The sequence below is a fragment of the Pecten maximus genome, chromosome 14 (genome assembly GCF_902652985.1).
Source record: "Pecten maximus chromosome 14, xPecMax1.1, whole genome shotgun sequence".
Lineage (NCBI taxonomy): Eukaryota > Metazoa > Mollusca > Bivalvia > Pectinida > Pectinidae > Pecten > Pecten maximus.
In genome coordinates, this window is record NC_047028.1 from 3,092,011 (window position 1) to 3,110,016 (window position 18,006).

Below are 18,006 nucleotides of genomic sequence, written 5' to 3' on the forward strand. Positions count from 1 at the left end.
GCTTATACATTGTACCTACTTATCATAGATACGGACCTATGAATTCTGTAAGCATCCTTGACGGACCTGTTGATCTCCCAGGCATGCTGGTAGAGCACACACCCTTCTCAACCAAAGGCGATTATGCTAACTACTACGAAAGAATCAAAGCCTTTCCTCAAATGGTAATGTATTTCCTGGTTTTTCTTAACGGTATACATTATAATTTTAGACAAACGTCGACAGGTCGTCCACTACCATGTGAATGTCCAGCTTGTCAGTAATGTTCCTCTCTATCCAGCCGTTATTTCCTGGACGTCTAGTCATGTTTATATGAGAGTCTAGTTAGAGTTTCTCTCACCTGGTATAAAGTATGTGTTAAAGTATTATACCTCATGGAAATGGTCGATGAACAAACTGGCTTATTTCCATATATGATTATATAAAAATATATCATTTTCTGGTTCAGTCATATGAAAAAAGCAAATATTATGAACATCGAAATTTATCTGTAACCCACCTAGGTAGCATGTGTAGTCCTTTCCATTTCTCTCAAATATACTTATTATCTTATTCAGGTTGAGATTTAATTGATTTATGAATTCTATGCATATCTGAATATAATATACGCTAATATGCAGCTATACAAAAGTAAACATAGGAGATATAGATTTTTTTATCGTATAACCTTTTGATGTGTTTTACATCAGTGGTTTTTTTAAAGATAATGCATTGATATATCAATAATAACATGGCCTTATTACAAAATATTCATTTATATTTTCAACATTGTATATAAAATACTGCTATACACCGGATCATTGATCCCTCATAATGAATGTTTTACATGCTGATTAATTTTATAGATCATATATATATATACTGTTTGATATGTTGAATGTTTATTTCTCAGATAAATCAACATTTAGAGAGACTGAAAAAAGCAGTGTCGTACAACCGCACCCATCATCAAGTATCAATGGTTTGTAACAATGAATGTCCACATTATCATGTCGAGATTGTAATATCTTATGTACCGATGTATGCCCACATTATCATGTCGATGTTGTAATATATTATGTACCGATGTATGCCCACATTATCATGTCGAGGTTGTAATATATTATGTACCGATGTTTGCCCACATTATCATGTCGAGGTTGTAATATATTATGTACCGATATATGCCTACATTATCATGTCGAGGTTGTGTTCCCCGTGTAACACTATGATGTCAAAGTTTAACTGTTGAACCAATCCGCCTATTTGCTAACACGCATATAGTAGATCAAAGTACACGAAATATGTAATTAGATATGGCAATTTATGTTATATATACACCAGTGATATGTTTAATGTTTATATACATGTAATTTCAGATGGTATTGATCTCCTTATGATCCAGACAGGCAGTTAATCTGTTTCACTACTTAGACCCTAGGTGTTGTGAACATTTGTCAGGCCCTCAACAAAAGCTCATTTTTTTCAACGTTCGGCCTTTGAAGATAAATTCATATTCGTTAAAGGATAAATCAATAAAGAAATTGGGGGAACTGCAAGGCAAAATTTACACAGCATGTGTTTTAAACAAAAAACAAAAAAACTCTCGTATATTATTATCTTTCCGGGAATTTTATTTATGTGTTTTTATATTTCAGTTGAAAGTTCAGCAACAGTTTAAGGGAATCTTAACGAGTAGACCCGAACATTTTATTCTTTATCAACCATTTAATGAAACACTTGACGGGATGGAGACTCTTACACTGAAGGAAAGGTGTGTATAGAGAACATATATTTACTGTTGATATAGAGGTGTGTATAGAGAACAGATATTTACTGTTGATATAGAGGTGTGTGTAGAGAACAGATATTTGTTGATAGAGAGGTGTGTATAGAGAACAGATATTTACTGTTGATATAGAGGTGTGTATAGAGAACATATATTTACTGTTGATATAGAGGTGTGTATAGAGAACAGATATTTACTGTTGATATAGAGGTGTGTATAGAGAACAGATATGTGTTGATAGAGAGGTGTGTATAGAGAACAGATATTTACTGTTGATATAGGGGTGTGTATAGAGAACAGATATTTACTGTTGATAGAGAGGTGTGTATAGAGAACACATCTTTACTTCCCGGGTATCGATTTGCAAACGAACATTGATCTGTTATCTTTGAAAGTGATTTAAACGATCAATTTTACAGTGCTTTCATTATCGAACAGATATACGTCAAATAATACACATTTTCCTGTTTAAAGTTAAGTATTTATGGCATGATTTTACACAAATATGTTATGTAGCAAAAGAAAATCCAGTTTTGTAATTTTATTCTTATTTCATTTTGCATCTATGTTAATTTTATCTTTGCAGAAATAGTTATCGCACTGGGGCCAGGGCGTGGATAAAGAAAACAGTGGATGCTTATAAAAAGCTGATTTTGTACATTGGCCAAGTAATATGATTCATATGCTTTATATATACTGCTCATGATGTAAATGTGCAATGATTCGTGTTGATCTTAAATAGATAGTTTGGAAACAACACCGTGCAACATATTACAACCTAAAATATAAATATTCAATACTTAATAATAGTAACACTTTAACTATATCATTGTTTTGATTTTCAATAGTCCTATATGACGAATCTACGCACTGGGCTCGGCGTATGTTCCTGGGGAAATGGGCGGGAATTTTACAAAGCTACCCTCAAGTGGCACCTCACTACCGACATAACACCCAGGGAGGTCAACGACATAGGGATCAGAGAAGTGACGAGAATCAAGGAGAAAATGATGAAGGTGTTGTATGATACAACTTGTCTGCTGATAAGTCTATAATCAGTGACTAGATTTAATATACTTTAGGTTTGATAAAACTTTTTCTTTAATACGCATCACGTTTAAAATTTCTTAGGATATATACCGCTTGCGATATATTAATTAGAGAAAACAGGAGTAGTTTAAGGGGGAAACACCATATAAGGCAGGACACACTGTAATATTACATCTCTATTAAAGTAATCGGCCACCTACCTATGGATTGTGTTACCTGATCAACTAATATGATACTACAGTAGTTAATATATCCACGTCGTCTTCCTTATTGTTTGTTTGTGAGCTTTACAAATTTTGTAGTTTCGTTATCGAATTAATCCTTTCGCTCTGTAACAAAACATTCTGAAAGAAAAATTATCTTAACATCTAGGAAAAGTATTTTAACACCAAAAGGTTATGCTTTCTGCCTTTTCTTATATTATCGTGATTTATTGAAAGGTCTTACGTCGGCTTGGATTCAAGGGAACCATCCGAGAATTCACCACCTCTATGAAAGCAGATCCTAGATATACAGTTAGTAGTACGGTGAGTTATTGAAACAGTTCTTTACATTACAAGTCATACGTAATCTGTATTATATCAATGTCAAGTCATTCGTAATCTGTTTTACATAAACACCAAGTCATACGTACACATGTAATACAAATTATGTTAAGTGTAGTAGGATGATAAATGTATAGTTAATAACTATGGTGATATATGATTGCAAAAGTATTCTGTAAATACAGCACTTTTTCCTTGGGCATAAAACACATGTCAAATAAATACATGGATATGATATTTAATATTTTGTTTCCAGCACACCATTTTGAATATGTACAAAGAGATTATCAAGGACAAAATCGAGCCAATCCTTCCTAGACTCTTTAAAGACATCCCAAAACTTCCATTAAGGTACGCATTAGATATGAAACTGTTATGTTGTATTGTTCATATGTAATGTATATCAATTGTCTACCTATCGGAATATATTGTATGATACTGTAACCAAATACCCATAACCTGTAATATTAACAACCATAGTGTTTGTTTTTAATAGTAATTCCTTATTAAACGTCCCAAATAAGCACCTCTTTATTTGTTCATCACTTTAATACCAGTATATATTTTCAATATTGAAACATAATTTTGATAAATAATGATATATTTTTCACCTAATAATAGAAATAATAATTATGTCATTTGTTATATCAGATTATTATGATTGTCCCACCACAGGGTAGCCCCCAGCCTTACCGATGGTATATATGCTGGCTATGAAGCTGGTTCTAAGGATGGAATACGGCCAGCAGTGTTCTACGTGAATCTTTTCCGACCCACTGACGTGTATGTTAGACACACAATTTATTTCATTGTTCTCGTATATGTTTAATTTTGTTAATTTTCCTACCTTTTTTAGCTCGACATGATATTGATTAAACTAAAACCTATAACTTTTAATTTTACAATTCTAATTTTTGTTTTCCTCACCGATCCTTTGTTGATTATGTGTCCATAATAATGTCCTATAAACACATCTGTTTAGGTCTATCCCAGATTTTATGCCGATTGCGCTGCATGAAACTTTACCAGGATATCATCTGCAGGTAAGTTTTTTTTTATTTTATAGCTTGTATGCTTTTAGATATAAATTTCAATTCCAATTCGTATCATAATAATCAAATATTGTTAAAAAAAATATCTTTTTTTTATATATTTAAAATCAAAATCCATTCGAAGTTAATAAAATATACGACATGTGCAGAAGATACTATAAACATCATTATTTCAGTGGCGATCTTATTTCATCGGTGATCTTACTTCAGCATTTTTCACTGGAAGCATTTCGCTTAAGCCTAATTACGCTAATTGTTGTTAATCTGTATTTGTTTCTATGGTAATTACTGTTGCTGCTGATTCATCAATCCAATCTGTTTTAATTTGGTTTTTTGCTACAATTTGAGTGAATCAAATTCAATACGTTAACAGTAGTAAAATGTAGATAATTTGTTAACCTTCAAGGAGGTAGATGCCCGTTATATATGCTTTACACAGAATTATCATTACTATCATGTGTTATCAAACCATTTGCATAACGTATTTTATTGAATACTAAGCGATTTTTCGGGGGAATTTCAACTCACTTTCTTTTTTATTTTATATTGGATAGAAGTAAATAATTCATTCATCCTGTGCTTACATACAATATAAAACAAAATGTCCGTAAGATTTATTATAAAGATAGAATGTCAGACACTTATATTGTATATTCCTCTGAATTGACCCAACGAAATAGTCTACTCATTAATGGCAAGTAATACCCTTTTCAGAGGTCAAGCCAAGCGCTGGCACAGTTACCTTTGTTTCGTCAGCACAATAAAGGGAGCCACAAGTACTTTCAGGTTCCTTTTGATTTCCCGGATTACAATGTGTTTGCTGAGGTATTTTTTATTTCATTTTTTTACGAGAAAAGAAGTAATTAAATCAAACAAATATAACAGTGCAATAAACTCGAGATTCATGATTTTTTTTTGAAAGCGTCACAGGGAGTTCTCGTTTAACTCTTATAAAATTCCTGTATGATGTTCTAAACGTATCATTATGTATTAAACTATGGTTCAGTTTAATAAAGACATTGTTGTATGTACAAGACATTGTATATAGGTACAAAATGTAAATAATCAAGACGTAATACTGTAATTAAAACTAAACAAAACTTGGTGTGATTATACAGGGTTGGGCCTTGTATGCGGAATCACTAGGAGAGAGGATGCGATTATTCCAAGATGACTACTACTTGTAAGTTAATTATCAACGTTACCTTTAATGATGCCATTTAACACAACCGATGGTTATCTCCCTTTAACCACTAGTGATTAGTCAACATATGAATACATACGCCTTATGAATACAAATGTTATCAGTATTACCGAAAAAAATTACATCATGTAATTTCAGATTTTTCACTTCTGATATATATTGATATTTTGTCGTTAAGGTTGGGCCGCTATAGCTCGGAGCTTTTCCGGTCATGCTTACTGGTTGTAGATACAGGAATCCATTACTACAGGTAAGTATTGCTGATGTGTGCATTTACAATATATACATGTGTGTATTTACAATATGCATACATGTGTGTATGTCCACCCTATTTATCTATTAATCCCTAAAATATAATTAATCTTTTAACTAGATAATCAAATTGACAAATGGATGTTACGCCAATATTAATTCCTGGCGTATTGTTTTATTAATAATAAGAACGACATGATATAACTGAAATATTCTAAAACATGGAATTGTAGTGTGAAAATGAAAAAAGGCTACTAGTGGTCCCGCAATATCTGGGTAATCTACCGGTTTAAAGTTTATTACAAAAGAGACCTACTTATAAGGATGAACATTTCAATTAAAGTTGGACCTGAAAGGGAAAAAAAAAGTACAGTTTTAAGTATTGGCACGTCTAAGGTGACGTGATTTGGCTATTCAAGATAGCAATTTCACATAAAATACTGCAGAATTTCCCTCGATCATGACCTTCCTACACTATATTTATATATCAGAGGAGAAAGTTTCGGAAAAAGTTGCAGAACATTTGTGGAGTTTATAATTGAAGATTCTAATAAAAAATCTTTGTTAATAAGAAAATTAAGGTCTTTGCAGGAAAATGAAAATTGAAAAATTGTGCCATTCTTTTTCCATTTATCCCAGTACCAACTTCCGAGCTGTCATAAATATGATAAAGTTAAGAATGAAATTTCCTTCATACAGATTCTGACATCTTGAGAGAGGACTGTAGACCAGATTTATTCATAACTGAAATATATTTAAACCACAAAAAAGGTCTGGCTTCTGACATTCACACCCTAAAATTAACTTTTGAGACTTAATTTCACTTTATGTAAAAGAAGTTGTGTTTGTAAAAAATACTTGGTCGGGAACTCTCATTTATACATTTAGGAATGTTGACATCACGAGGGAGTATGTAGTGTTATGGATAAGATCGGCATATAAACAGTTTGATACAGATATCCGTTATATTTGGTTGATCTAGAAATGCAGAAATCTAACATACGTTTTCCGGCATAAGTACAGAATATTAAAGCAATGATTATCAATGTACATTGTGTGTAGCTGGAGCAGAGAACGCGCTGTGGAGTACCTGATGACGCACTCGACATTTGGTCTGGACCTGTTGGAGAACATAGTTGACAGAATAGTCACGTGGCCTGGACAAGCGTGTGGTGCAAAGATAGGAGAACTGAAAATACGGGAGCTGCGTCGTAGAGCTGAACGGAAACTCGGTAACAAGCCATCTCATTATAAATCAATGTATTCGTTGGAAACATTCGTGATACAAAGTCTTCAGGTTTAGTTTTAAGTGTTTTAATTCATTTATTTTCGCCAGTTTTCGAAACATCGAAACATTCGACGGGATAACTGTCATGCAAATCTTGCATGCATTACTTTATGAAATATTTGTTGGTCGGATATTTACTAATTGGAAATTGTAAAAATAAAATACTCCAGGTACACATGCGTTATTATTTTACACATGTGAATGCTTGGTTTCAGATTGGAAATTCGACATTAAAGAATTTCACGCGGAACTACTGCGACACGGTGATGTACCGTTACAAGCATTGGAAAGGATCGTAAACAATTGGATTACCCGAACAGCAAACAGTACTGTATGTGGGGCAGCATCTACTCTACACTTCTGGAACCCTTATAAACTGCTAGTAACAGTCGTTATCTTTCTTATACTAGTGTAGTGATCAAATAATTTTAGTAAAATTATTCTTGACATCAATGAGTTTTATTTAAATATGTGATGTCTAGAAAGATCTGAAAAATACAAAGTGCATAACATTCTACTGATGTTAATGTAAAACAATTTCGAAGTTGATACATTTTAAAATATCCTTCAGATGGATTAAAAGATGTTTCAATCAGATAGTAATGTTGGATATGCTGAGATAAAGGTTGTTGACGTGATATTAACATAAATATCTTTTGAACGTCTAGTAAACAATGGTAAGTTCAACGGGTGTGAGGGTAAAAGAAAGAAACTTGTAGGTAACGTCATTGTAATCAGGAGAGGTGGGGCTAATTGGGTACTTTAAAAATGGGCAGTGAATGTAATTATTACATCAGAAAGGACTGAGTGTCATTGTATCAGAGGAAAATGCGCGTGTGATGACATTGTTTGTTGAGATGGTGTGTGATGATTAAAGTGTTTCAGAGAAATATCAATGTGTTGTGACATTACTTTATCGAGTGGGAATGAGTGTGCGGTGACGTTATTGTGATGACTGAGAATTAGATGGCGTTGGCGTCGTTGTCTCGGAGAGAGGTATGGCGATAACGTTGTTGTAGCGGGGAGAATGTTTGTGTTACGTCGACGTATTGAAGTTGAATGAATGAATGCGTGTGTGGTGATGTCATTGTTACGGGTGAGAATGACTTGTTTACGCCATTGTATCGGAAGGGAATGAGCATTAGGTGACGTCATTGCATCGGAAGAGAATGGGTGTGTGTTGACTTCATTTTTTTAAGAAAATGGATGTATTAACGTCAGTTTATTGGAGGAGACTATGTACGTGCTAATGTCATTCTGTAGGAGAATATGTATGTGCTGATGTCGTTCTGTCGGAGGATATGTATGAGCTGATGTCATTCTGTAGGAGGATAATTTGTATTTGGTTACGCCATTGTATAGGACGGAAATTAACATAGTGTGACGCCAGTGTATTGGAGTAGAATGTATATGTGAAATATATTTCACATCAAGGAAAACCATGATATGTGGGAAAATCTCACTTGAAACTCCTGTTAATATGCTGAAATCGAATTTCATTTTATTGATTAAATGTTTATTTATATCACACCTGATGTGTATTAGCATATTCTAATATCCAACCGAACTGTCAATGTTTTCAATTATTTAATGGACTCTTTCCACCAATTTTATATACAACAAAATCCTTATGAACAGTTTATTCATGTGCACGTACGTTTTAATTATTTAAATCGTTAAAAGTATACTTTCAGAAAATTTCATTTGATTTACACAAACGTTCATGTACATTTTAATGTTTCTGAATAGTATTCTTACGCTTCTCCATTCAACCAGTTCAAAACCAGGTTTGTCCATTAACTTAAAAAAATTACAATTTACCAGTTATATATGTATGATATTTTATTATTTATCTCAATTTGAATATAACAAGTACATTATTAGCATAAATTGCATATATAGTATTATGATAAGGGAATGTAGCATACAATTACATGTATATTATCCATGATGCAATGAAAACATATAACTTTTAATATTAAAGTCTGCTTATTTGTAAACGTGTACGTGTATTAGTGGAATTACCGCGTAATAACCGGACATGTACACCATAAAACAGACATAACCTACCAAATGTCGTTACGACTTAAAGAACGTTCATATTGACAATTAAACAGATACGACCTACCAATTGTCGTTATCACTTATTGAACGTTCATATTCACCGTAAAACAGATATGACCTACCAATTGTCGTTATCACGTAATGAACGTTCATATTCGCCGTAAAACAGACATGACCTACCAACTGTCGTTATCACGTAATGAACGTTCATATTCACCGTAAAACATATATGACCTACCAAATGTCGTTACGACTTAAAGAACGTTCATATTCACCGTAAAACAGATATGACCTACCAAATGTCGTTATCACGTAATGAACGTTCATATTCACCATAAAACAGATATGACCCACCAATTGTCGTTATCACGTAATGAACGTTCATATTCACCGTAAAACAGATATGACCCACCAATTGTCGTTATCACGTAATGAACGTTCATATTCACCGTAAAACAGATATGACCTACCAAATGTCGTTACGACTTAAAGAACGTTCATATTTACAAATAAACATATATGACCTCCTACATGTAATTGTCGTTATCACGTAATGAACGTTCATATTCATCGTAAAACAAACGACGTAAAATCAAATTTCGTTAAATGGTCTTCGTACTTTTTGTTAACATGGCGATGCGACACGTAAACAAATAATAGGGTGATCACGTTTATGTAAGATTTACATAAAATAAGAATGGAAATTGTTTGTAGAAACCTGTTAATGTTCACCGTAACGTAAATAAATTAGACAGAATAGATAGAACAAATAACATCAGTCAATACACAGTGTACTTACTATTTTTTCCGTGAATGAGTTTGGCTCTAAAGATAATCATATCCAGACAGACAAGGACGTCAAAGATAACTTGCTACTTTTGTTGTAATTATCTTATACTTATTAATTAAATATAGTTTGTATTGTACACCCTACAACTGTTCAGTATTGTTTTATCAATCATCTCCAACTTAGGTCGTTATCGTTATAATGATTATGTATGATCCTATCACTATCAATGCTAATTAATGGTTTTATTTTAGTTGACAGGACATACTGTATATCGTCAAATGATCAATTTATGAAGTATACGAATTCTACCAATGTATTATTTTCAATGACGATAAAATGGATGGGATGTATAACATGTTATGAAATACATACAGTGTTAACTTCAAAAACGGCTTTCTCTCAAATGGGAGCTTCATAGCCAGCCAATACCCATGTGAAAACTTTCCTTAAAAATACAAGTTTATCTTCAGTGTTTACCTAAACACGTTTCAATATTTTGAAGCTTAATACTGAAATTTATCTGAAACTTCGAGAAAATGTTTATAGTTGGAATTATGTGTATACTGCAGGCGTTTTCAGTAAGATCTTTTTGAATCCAAAAATGTTAAGTGGTATTCTACATACTGTAAATCACTTGGATTTCGCGAATACTTCATTTCGCGAACTTATCTCTTTAGACATATTCGCGAATATATGACACGAATGCTGATCTCGAAATGACTTTACAATCGCGAATGATTAATTTTTAGTCATGGCCTCGTCGAAGACTACTACATTATGTATATTGGCAACGATAGTTTGGCCGTCATACAGGTATTATTTTCGTACAAATAATCCGGAAGGATTTGATATCGCAATTGACTATCCACGAATGAACGCGAAAACAAATCCCACGCAAAATATATGTGATTTACAGTAAGCTAGATGCTTCTTTCCTACTTAACAAAAATAATACAAACAATTGTTATATAGTTTCTGTCTATTATTATATTATCACGTATAACATTATTGTTTTAACTGGTATTCCATTGTGCTTTAAGTCCATACCTATTTACTTATATTAAGTAGCTTTGCATTAAAAGTATAAATGCGCAAAATATATCGTGATAAACAATTTGTACATTTATTTTACTCAATATGTTTTAAAAGAAATATCACAATACACTTTTCACTGTATATGTTTGTATATTGTTTGTAAAATAATTGCCTCATCCAATTTCTACTTCATTATTCCGTGTTGCATGTAAATCATATACTACTGGCAGTATATCATCAATTTCTTTTATCTAAGTATATTTCTGATGTTTGTTAAAAAAAATGTGCATTTCCGTTTTGAATTAAACAAAAGAGTGTACTTACACCAAAAATTTGATTGGTCACAAATTACCATTCGTATTGCTTCAACCTTTCTTTATGCAATGGATGTATAACTTTCAATTTATGTTATTTTTAAAATAAAAATCTGATATCAGTTATTCATGATCAGTTGTGGGTCTTGCGTAGTTAAAATCCCACAATTTTACGTACATTGTATGAAAAACTTATACAAACTATGCAAAATTCAATAAACAAATAACAATGGTACAATTGGTAGTACACTGGGATTTCTACATTCTCGAAATAACAGATACGCATGTCTTACGTACTGACATTAATAAATATATAATGAATACTTTATTCTTGTTTTTGATATGTCCATTCTTGTATCATACAAAAACGATATATATCCGATGATAAAATCTAAATTAACCAACACTTAATTAATATTAAATTATACATCGTATATTAAAATGAAGCAATTGACTTAATAATATTATGTGGTAAGTTTATCTTACTGTGTCCAAGCAAGGCGCAAAATGTTCATCACATTCCACGGCGCAAAATGTCCATCACTTCCACGGCGCAAAGTGTCCATCATATTCCTAGGCGCAAAGTGTCCATCGTATTCAAAGTTGAAAGCGTAAAAGCTATATTCTTGAATTGATGTTATAATCAAGTTTTAACTTAATGTCATATCACCTGTACTTGAATAAGCGTATACATGTCGATTCATCTGATGTCATCAGTGTCGCAACTGACTAGAAAATCGTCGCACAGACGTGGATTATTTCGAAACATATTTTGAAATACCGGTAGCAATTCCTGTAAATTGAATTTCACTGAATACGCTGTAATACTGCGCATTTATAATGATGCTTTTCAGTTTTACACCACTTTATCACAGCACTATAGCCGCCTCAAAGCAATCGACGTTATCGGGCCTTTAGCAACCGTCACATGTCATTCGCAACTCCCTGAGAAGCATACAGTTGGAGTTTCTAGTTTAGCGCTAACAACTGACATATTACATTTCGAGTCGACTGGAATACAATGGAGTTCAAAATGAAAACTGCACCGAGACTCGACCTAGCAACCAATCGGACACGTAGCCATGTGTCCGTCCACTGGAAAACCATACCGAGACTCGATCTAGCGACCCATCGGTTACGTAGCCATGTGTTTTACACTGGACCACCATACCGAGACTCGAACTAGCGACCCGTCGGTCACGTCGCCATGTGTCTTAACACTGAACCACCATACCGAGACTCGAACTAGCGACCAGTCGGTCACGTAGCCATGTGTCTTTCCATTGGACCACCATACCGAGACTCGAACTAGCGACCTTTCTGTCACGTAGCCATGTGTCTTAACACTGAACCACCATACCGAGACTCGAACTAGCGACCAGTCGGTCACGTAGCCATGTGTCTTTCCACTGGACCACCATACCGAGACTCGAACTAGCGACCTTTCTGTCACGTAGCCATGTGTCTTAACACTGAACCACCATACCGAGACTCGAACTAGCGACAAGTCGGTCACGTAGCCATGTGTCTTTCCACTGGACCACCATACCGAGACTCGAACTAGCGACCTTTCTGTCACGTAGCCATGTCTCTTAACACTGAACCACCATACCGAGACTCGAACTAGCGACCTGTTGGGCACGTAGCCATGTGTCTTACTATTAGACTACTGTGACCCAACAATGTATCGTTCTTCTCAATCAACTTTGTACCAGTGGTCTTGATGTTACTATATAGTATATGAATGTCGATATAATCAACCCACACAAGTACAATACTTGGGTGAAACGAGATATAGGTACATGTACTTATTTGATAATAACGAGTAATACATAACTGCATATGCGTTTTCTCATGGCTCAATGGAAATTAGTGAAAAGAAATCCCAATGTGCAAAATATCTAGTTTTCGTTGATAATGTGTTTATCCTGTCACGTAACAAAAATGACAATACATCTTCTAATCACATTTGTAACGTTAAATAAAATCAATTAAACATGATTGCCTTTTATGGTGAATGTATGACTAACAATATTCCATAAACTATCGCATAACTTTAGACGATATACAAAACTTTAGATAATTCTCACACGTAATGATGTTTTCACTTACCAGAGTGAAATATAATTTTCAATGTATACAATATATACAATTATCACAATATTAAATAAGATGGGTTTTTTCATGTATTCAGTCCTAAAAGTAGTTACGTTACGTATCTAAAAATAGTAACTGTCACGTACTTTCGCTGTTAATATCACAATTGTTTAATGGACAGTGTTCTCCGTTGATCCATACACTCAACCGATGTCAGGAATATTGTAGAGTTCTTGTGAAGAGTAGTCCCAACACTGTTAGGGCCAATGACTGGCTTGATATGTAAACACAATCTGAAAAAAGGACGGAATACTTATTATATATTTTATATCAACATCAATTGATTATCTAATCTAATATTTTCCAAAGCATTTTTGGATTTAAAAAGTGACTTTCCAAACCATGAGAAAAGCTTTCCTTATTCAAAGTTAAAAAGTGCACGTTTAGGAATATTGATTTCAATCTGAGCCAGACATCTTCTTATCTATATGTGCAAGCGATACCGCGAGCAGGTCAATACTGCGCGCTTCGCAGTTTATGAATTATTGTCAAAATGAAGGTTAAAAGCAACTTAAGAATAACAAAAATAAAAAAAAAACATACAGTGTTAGCTGCATTATGAATATAATAGTCCTTTTTCGCATATCTAGAATTCGTTTAAAAGGGGCGGTGCACTCCGAAATGTAAGTTAGATTATACCATAAACCATGTTACCGGTGATAGCCTTTCGCGCGACTACGACAGATAGTTTTATACATTACACGCGTAATTTGTATCCTAGAATGTGTCTATGTAATGATATTATGATTTGGCCGTATTTTACACTAATTAAATTACAATAACTTTGAAGGGAAAATGATATTCTAAAGCAATCATTGTTACATTGGACAATGAAGTCATTTTTTGTGACTGACATATCTCAGAGATAGAATTTTGATTGGCCGCGAACTATATGTATAAACGATCTATTGTATACTACGTGGTGATTAATTTAAAACTTCCGGTTGTCCGCGAATGCATCAATTGATTTTGCACATGGTGTTCTGAATATGCCTACCAACTAAACATACATCATCAAGTTATGCTAAACATGTGCTACGTAAACTTGTATTAGATTGCATGAAAAAAAATGCCAACAACAACTGATGATTGAATTCACACTAATATGATAATCGATGGGATGGCATTATGTTTTGGTTCCTCAGACAGTGCCTCAGGCACACAAACATGTAGAGATTTATATTCTTTAGAAATTTGTTACAGAATAGTAGAACTCACAGACTTACAGTACATAAAGGAGCAAATACCGGGTATCTATTCTGTTGTATTAGACATCCATTCCAAATTGTTTTATGTGAAAATCTTAAGCAAAGCAATTACATAACTAAGTAATTCGGTGAAGGAGAAGGGAAATAGCAGTAGTTACAAAAAGATATACCTTAAGCCTGACACAGGGTTTGGAAAATGACAGGGAAATTACAATGACAGGAATAAATCTCAAGTGATAATAATGAGGGAATAATGTAAATGTATACTCAACCACACAATACCAGTTATACCTAGTTCAAAACAATACTAACGTTCACAACAAGGGAGAGATAACTCCGCGATACTACATTTTGTTGTGTGTCTAGTTTGAGTTTGAAAATATACAAAAACACAGATTAATTAATTAATATTACTATATGTGTGATGAAAAGGCCTGAAATTTAATATTACATGTACTTCAAAAATAAGAGGAGGGAAATGTAAATTGTGTCTGTTATCTATCGGTATGTCATTATCTACGGTATGATGAATTGGCAAATGAAACTCTGCCAACAAGAGCTCGAACTGACCCAATAGTTACACTTGCGAACCTAGATGTTCCGGCGAATACCGTACATGCATACATGTACATGTACCTATACCAGGATTTGACATAGATTGTGTGGCGTGTGTCGTAGATTGAGTTTGAATATTGTTTCGTTATTATGCCGGTATTTTCAATATTTTTTGTCAATTTTAGCAGACAATTTCATGTTTCGAACAATCCAGTGAAAATATTTATTGTTTAATGACAAAAACTGGTCATATTTGCGTAAAGCATATGTTTGTGTCACACACGTGGTTACCTTCACGGTTGAATCCATGCATGTTAAGCTAGTTATTTAGGTCAGTTCTTTGGCTTCTGAGATATCGTGGATGCATTATTAATTAACTTCGATTTTCAGTCGGTTATAATCTATTGGCAATGCTAATTACGATAATGACAGTGGAAATAGATTATAGTAGGGTATCTTTATTCGTTCATTTAACCTAAAAATCTTTTTTTTGTGAAAACTGCGTATCATATACAGCATAGAGGATCTTATGACTTTAAGGTAACTCTTTAATACATGTACTTTTGCATTTGGTATATCATTGATAGATATAACCAGAAATGACGAGATGTTTTGATATACACCATTAAATCGATCAATCTAATTATAGTCAAAGATAACAGAGATGTGCTGAGGTGTGTACCCTTAATTATATACATATAATTGGTTATGTAGTAATAACGACAGTATAGACAAGTAAATTGTCGAATTTACGAGGCAATCTGCCCCTTTATCAGACACAAGTCAAACGATCACATACACACATAGCCTGACAAAAGGTTTAGAAAGTAACATTACAATATCTTTCGTTGTTTGTCTACTAAACTTATGTAACTGTTTCAAGTTCTATGTGTGTTTGTGATCGTCTGTAACTTACTTGTGTCTTGATTCGACAATTTGACTTGTCTGTACTGTTGTTATTACTCCATGACCAACAATTATCTATTTCTGTTTACTGGGATCTAGTTAAGTCAGAACCTATATTGTACCATACCGTCGTTATTATATTTTTGTGTTTTTGCTCGCATATGGATTGTTTGTTTTCCCATTTGTATTTTTTGTTTGTTTGGTTTTTTTTTTAGTTTGAACGAATAATTAAACTTTTCGGAAGGATTAAGAACATGATGATGATAATGAGACGTCCTGACTAGATAGCTAACCATTACTATTCATACTGAGGTATAGGTAGCAGTCCTTTTCGTCACTTCCGTCATGGCAGTCTAGGTCCCCATCACAATGCCGTGAATCCTCTACACACTGTAACTCGTTGTGACACACAAATGTTGTCTTGTTGCATACATCCATGTTGAAGTTTAGCGGCAAATCTGTAAGATATTTAAATAATTCACTATTCGCTTGAATGATAATCGTGATTTTAGATATAAATATTAGGAGGAAATATACAAACAAATATTAATACTGTGATATGATATTGTAATTATTTCCTGAAACAATCATACACATGTAGAAAAAGGTTCTACATTACAAAACTGAAATATTGATATTTCAGGATCAAAGATATCTGTGTTATGAGGCATACATTGATTTGTTCCCAAAATCACAATTTCTTAAAAGATGGTGACTATTGACGGACAGGATATCCTTATTACATGTCAAAATGAAAGATAGGACGGCAGCTTAGCACTTAAATTGCTTCGGGTATTAACAAGCTGAAAATCCGAAAGAAAATCCGAAAACATTCTAAAGGCAGCTGCTGTAGAAGTTGAGATTTGCAAATCAGGAAATAGATGGCTTCCGCCATTTTAATAGACGTGCATAATTGTTATAGAAATCACATTATATTGCGTGCCTTTGGGTGTAAGAAGGAAGATGGATGCCTAATTAATCTTTTCGATTATTTCGTCTGATATTTCGTGTTTCAGAAATGTGATTGCTGTTTGCCTGCGGCTCCTAGACTATTCTGGTGGCTGAGTTTACTGTTATCGCCTTAGACACTGTAATACCTGTTTATTATACTCACACACACAGAGATTATAGCATTGCCTCACAGCCATGCCAGACCACTATAGGCTTTGCTAACTTACCATGTAGAATTTAAAGAGGATATTTTTTATCTATCAATAATAGAATAGGATTATATGTTGTAACTTTTTGAATGTATAGTTCACTTTGATTGCCACTTGATAAAACCATCTTCACGACTAGATTAACGTGGACAAACAATTCACAGACACGATGTCATGGAAGTAACCATACATAGTGATACCAGACCTTGGCGAGTACAGACGCATGGCTGATGCGGATCGATAGATAGCAATGGAAATTAATTGATCTTTCAAATTTAGCAGGAGGAATTGCAAAATAAAGGAGTGAGAACATGGCCATAGGCGATTTTCGCTGATATAATAACAAAACAGTGATTTAGTCGTCCTTAGAATATCAGGGGATGGTTTTTCGTATATAGAAGCAATAGTTACGTTTCCTTTAGTTCTTTGTAATTTCGTTGTCATCTGAATCTCAATTTGAACCTTAACAACAGTCATTGTCGACATCATGACCAAATTAGTTAGGGAGTCGTTTATTTCCTTGTGCGATGTGGTGTAAGACATGCTCTATGATTTCACGAATGATCCTATTGTTACCAGCCCGATTCGCAATTTGAAAGCGTGACACTACCTGTATTTAACCGAGATTTACTAAATCCATCACCTGTATTTGACCTAG

General features: G+C 33.7%; 2 protein-coding genes across 5 annotated transcripts in view; one reads left to right on the forward strand and one right to left on the reverse strand.

Moving 5' to 3' along the window:
• The first annotated feature begins 898 nt into the window (after positions 1–898).
• On the forward strand, positions 899–9,498 carry LOC117342207. Its single transcript, XM_033904258.1, has 13 exons — positions 899–961; positions 1,638–1,753; positions 2,355–2,436; positions 2,617–2,784; positions 3,259–3,345; positions 3,620–3,714; positions 4,039–4,146; positions 4,346–4,406; positions 5,130–5,240; positions 5,534–5,598; positions 5,798–5,869; positions 6,934–7,103; positions 7,375–9,498. The coding sequence occupies exons 1-13, from the start codon at positions 959–961 to the stop codon at positions 7,572–7,574; spliced, it is 1,338 nt and encodes a 445-aa protein (XP_033760149.1). The 5' UTR covers positions 899–958; the 3' UTR covers positions 7,575–9,498.
• Positions 8,987–18,006, reverse strand: part of LOC117342208 (thrombospondin-2-like) — a 98,231-nt gene continuing 89,211 nt past the window's right edge. For 3 of the 4 annotated variants that reach the window (XM_033904259.1, XM_033904262.1, XM_033904261.1), the window contains 2 exons: positions 16,482–16,646; positions 8,987–13,752 (listed from right to left, as the gene is read on the reverse strand). In XM_033904259.1, the coding sequence (XP_033760150.1) occupies positions 13,673–13,752; positions 16,482–16,646 (245 nt within the window). In that variant the 3' untranslated portion in view covers positions 8,987–13,672. The remainder of the gene's footprint in view (positions 13,753–16,481; positions 16,647–18,006) is intronic. The other variant, XM_033904263.1, reaches the window with a different exon arrangement.